General features: G+C 26.8%; 1 protein-coding gene across 9 annotated transcripts in view; it reads right to left on the bottom strand.

Annotated features, from left to right (window-relative positions):
- The window catches only part of LOC126897233 (modular serine protease-like), a 116139-nt gene that overhangs the window by 16176 nt on the left and 95514 nt on the right, over positions 1-4449 (bottom strand). For 5 of the 9 annotated variants that reach the window (XM_050670673.1, XM_050670672.1, XM_050670674.1 and 2 more), the window contains 2 exons: positions 3702-3829; positions 3465-3632 (listed from right to left, as the gene is read on the bottom strand). The exons of 1 other annotated variant lie outside the window; for it this stretch is intronic. In XM_050670673.1, coding sequence (XP_050526630.1) covers positions 3465-3632; positions 3702-3829 — 296 coding nt within the window. Of the gene's footprint in view, positions 1-3464; positions 3633-3701; positions 3830-3897; positions 4060-4449 lie in introns of all 9 variants that reach the window. 3 more of the 9 variants (XM_050670682.1, XM_050670683.1, XM_050670671.1) reach the window with 2 other exon arrangements.

Here is a 4449-nt window from a genome sequence, read left to right on the forward strand (position 1 = left end):
AAAAAAAAAAAAAAAATAAAAAATAAAAAAATAAACACATCATGGTAAAATTAATACCTTCTCAGCTTCGCATCGAAGCTAATAAAATAAAAAAAATAAAATAAAATAAATAAAGCTTTTTTATGTACTATAAAATGAAAAAAAAAAAATTGTCCGACCATCTTTTGTCTATGCGCAAATGGCTATCGTATTCAAAAATATGCTATTTTTGTGTAAAATCCTGGGTTTTGTATTTTATTTTATTTTAAAATATCTTATAAGGGCAATAACCTGACTTTAATGAATATTTTATAATTTAATTGACATAGAATAAAGTTCATAAGACATAAGAAAGTAAACTTATTTAAAATTTTTTATTTTTTTAAAGTCGAAAAAGTAATTTTTAAATTTGAGTTAGCTTAAATAGCCAATTTTAGCAAACGACGAGAGCACCGAACAGTTGCCGAATTGGTAACACTTGTCTCTATCATGCTTACGGTACGAGGTTCCCATCCATCTGTGATAATCTATATTTTACATTTTTTTTGAATTAGAATAAAATTTTCAAATCATTTGATATTTACCTCATTTAGATTCAATAACTTTATTAAATATAAAGGATCCTATTACTATAGTCTCCCCTCGTGAGAAGAAATTTATATTTATCGGTACGCATACGAGAGGGCGTTTTGCTACATCTTATTTTTATGACTGATAACGTCTCTCGCACTACCACCACCGGTTGTGTGAGCGATTCACTACGTTGGATGCTAGTGTATGTGATTACTGTGTCTCGCCGATCTATTATCGGTCCCTTTTGTCAGTTTTGCGTTCTCGCCACCATTGCTAGCCCTTGCTACGTGGTTCTAAGGTGCACTTAGCTCATAATCGCTTTAATGGATTAACCACCCTGGTGATTCGTCGTAGGTATAGAATTGCTTTAACAGTCCATGCCATTGTGTGCCCTTCGTGTACACAACAAGTGCCTCCGTTTGTATCGACTACCCTTGTAATCTTCAACATTTTAATGTAAAGTATTCCAACTGTTCATTTCTCACCGTCATCAGTCTTCTTTCATCTATTGTACGTTACACAGTTAAGTTTTTATTTGTTTGTAATTATTATATTATATTTTATCTATTTTGTTCAGAGATGCCTTGTTGGCCATTTTAGTATTAAGTGACCCCCCCAATCCACAATTCTATGATAGTTTATATGTATATTGTTACTTTAATATATAACTCCTTGTCTCGTAATTCTTATTATTTTATTTAGTGTAAATACCATCCTCTTATATACAGTCCACTCACTATTTCTTTCTCCAGCATAATTAAATAATCCAACTGGACGTTAACTAACCAGCACATTATAACCGGGCGTTCCGTTCAAACAATATTCATGTTAATATTATTTTACTATGTGGTTCTTTTTGTGACTACGATTTATTTTGCCAACCCTCACTAGACGTACTTTTTTCAATGATACGTCAAATGATTACAATTCGTATTTAGTTTAAGTTATTACTCTTAAAAATCGAAAAAATATTCCTTATTCAAATAAAAAGTAGCTTAACCAGCTTTTTCCATACAAACAATTAAAATCATTAATTTCTAATATTCTTAAAGTATTTATTGTCGAATTAGATTTAATATGATAAAAGTATTCAACTACAAAAGTAAATAATTTTACTTTGTAATTTATTAATTTTTTAACTCTATTTGTGTGTGCTACTACCAGTTAATAATATTCCAAATTTTTTTGTAATATGTTGCTATATAATTCATAAATTTAAAAAAAAAATGATTTTTAGTTTCACCTGAATTTAACGATGGATTTTTACAATTATAATCAAATTTTATAATACGCTCAAATGAGTAAATCTTTTTAACAACTTTGTTTTGATTGGTTCATTTAGTTCAATCTTTTTAAACACTAAAAGTTATTAGGAAATGATTACTATTATTTCTATTTCAGTTATCTATTATAATAAAAATCCAAAAAAATCGAATTTTTCTAATAATTGTACTGTAAATAGTAATTATAAAATTTCCTGATTGCATATTAATCTTAAAAATTTCATTTTGTTCTATTTAATAATGTCAATTTCAAACTTGCAAAATGAGCTAAAAGTTATAGTAATAAATTCATTTTTTTTTTATTAAAACTTTCACTTTAAAGGACAAAAAAAAGTAGGTTCAATGATTACTTTTAACATATTAAAAATCAAAATCAATAATAATTTGAAAACAATTAATTTTAAAAATTATATAATATATAATTAAAAGAATTACTAAGCTGGGTATAATTAAGGAAATAGAAGTTGATGTTGCTTTTGTAATTATCCATCAATTTCTTAAAATTAAACACTCTACAAATTCGCATCGAAGTGTTTCTTATGATAATGATTTTAATCACTGTCAGATTAAATCTATACTGGACCCAACTATGTAACGATCTCACTATGCCGCGACCCCACTGTGCTGGGTTTTTTTATAGATAGATTTTGACTTTGAGTTTAAAAATTATTAAATTCTAATATAGTCATTATTATTATTATTCAAAACGGTTCTAATAAGATAATACATTCAGTTAAAAGACATTTTACTGTGGTAAACTGGTTGTCCAATTTAAACACGAGGATGAGTGTTTTCGGAAAGAGTAAAAAAATAACTACGACGTAACATTTACAGATACAACATAAAAAATCGAGTCAGTAATCAGTTCCCTTTTCTAAGGAATAATATCATTAACAATTAATGACATGGAGCGTGGGGTGGCGCGGTGGTCACACTAGTTGATGACAAAACTCTAGTGTTAAGCCGCGCCTACCACCATAGATGAACGGATGGGTGACAATACGTTCGCCTCTACAGTGGCGAAGAAGCACCATGTTTCCAGTGCAGAAGGCACCGGGAAACCACTGCACTTAAATTTCCCCAGGATATACCAATGGTATTAACGATTGTAAAAAAAAAAAAAATTAATGATATAACTAACCTTAAAAGTATTAATAATTACTTTCTAAATATTAGTGTAATGCACTTTTTTAAAGTTACCTAATAAACATCAAATATAAAAGGGGTTGTTGACACTAATAAAATTTTCCTTTATTTTAATGAATTTCAACATTTTGCTTTTACAACTTCATTGTTTATCGTTAAAAAACATTTTTTTTATCAAATATCAAATTAGAAGGATCTTTCATGGATAATATAATAATATGATTAGTAGTTTTACTATCATAATTTATGTCATACTATTAATTAATTTTAGATAATTTTCGTATTTTTCTAAATATTAATTTAATATAAATAATAAAATTATTTCTTTAAACTCTTTTCTCTGATCTATTTTATAGTTATTTATTATAAATAACTTGTCTATAAAATTCAACGACCTTTCTTCATCAAATTTGCTATAGAGATGTTTGCAGTTAATTAATTGCTTCACCAATGCCTGTTTGTATAATTTTATCAAATATTTACCAGTCCTGAACTGTTTTTGACTTCTGGGTGTTCATTATTCCAATCAACGCAAACAATGGAAACAGCTGGACTAATATTTACTGGTTTAGATAATACAAGAATAGCTATATCATTACTGTAATTTGTTTTACTCCCTTCATACTTTTCTCCTATATGAATTGTTTCAATCTAAAATACAAAAATTTTAAAGCTGTCATCACAATTTTCAAACATAAAGTTAATTAAAAATAATCTTACATTGTAATTTTTAGCGTACTGGTTTTCATTTTTAGAATCATAATTTCTGTGATACTTTCCAACATATATTTGAAAATAATTCTTATCTTTTGTTTTATTTAAATTTTCATCATAAAAACAATGAGCAGCTAAAATAAAAATAACATTACTATTAAGTTTTATTTTTATAAAACAAAAAAAAGGATTTATATTTTACCAGACACAACTAAATTTTGAGAAATTAGTGATCCACCGCAAATGTGGCTGTATACATTATTTTCTTTATGATAAACACCGACATTCCAAGGAACTTCACTAGGCTTAGAATTTTTTGCATTTGAAATTAGTGGTTGTAATTGATCTGCTATTTTACCACATTCTGAAAATAAGCTTATTTACTTTGGAGTATTTGATTTACTTTATTTTTACAATAGAAAAACTTTTTTAATTACTTAATTATCTTTCTCAATTGAATACACAATAGCTTGTTGCTTTATTAATATTCAAAATGATATATAAAATCATGTTTCGGGCCAAATGAGCCTCATTCATTTAACCATTATTAATATCTCAATTTCTTTTTTTTCTATAACTTATACTAATAATAATTAAAAAAAAAAAACAACAAACTGCGTATTTGTTAAGATATTTTGGAATCACCGAATGTATTCTAAATGTATAAGAATACAATTTTTAGCTTCGATGCGAAGCTGAGAAGGTATTGGTTTTACTATGATGTGTTTTTTTTTTTTTTTTTTTTTTTTTTTTT

This window comes from Daktulosphaira vitifoliae, unplaced genomic scaffold, assembly GCF_025091365.1.
Source record: "Daktulosphaira vitifoliae isolate Bord-2020 unplaced genomic scaffold, ASM2509136v1 Scaffold_2, whole genome shotgun sequence".
Taxonomy (NCBI): Eukaryota; Metazoa; Arthropoda; class Insecta; order Hemiptera; family Phylloxeridae; genus Daktulosphaira; species Daktulosphaira vitifoliae.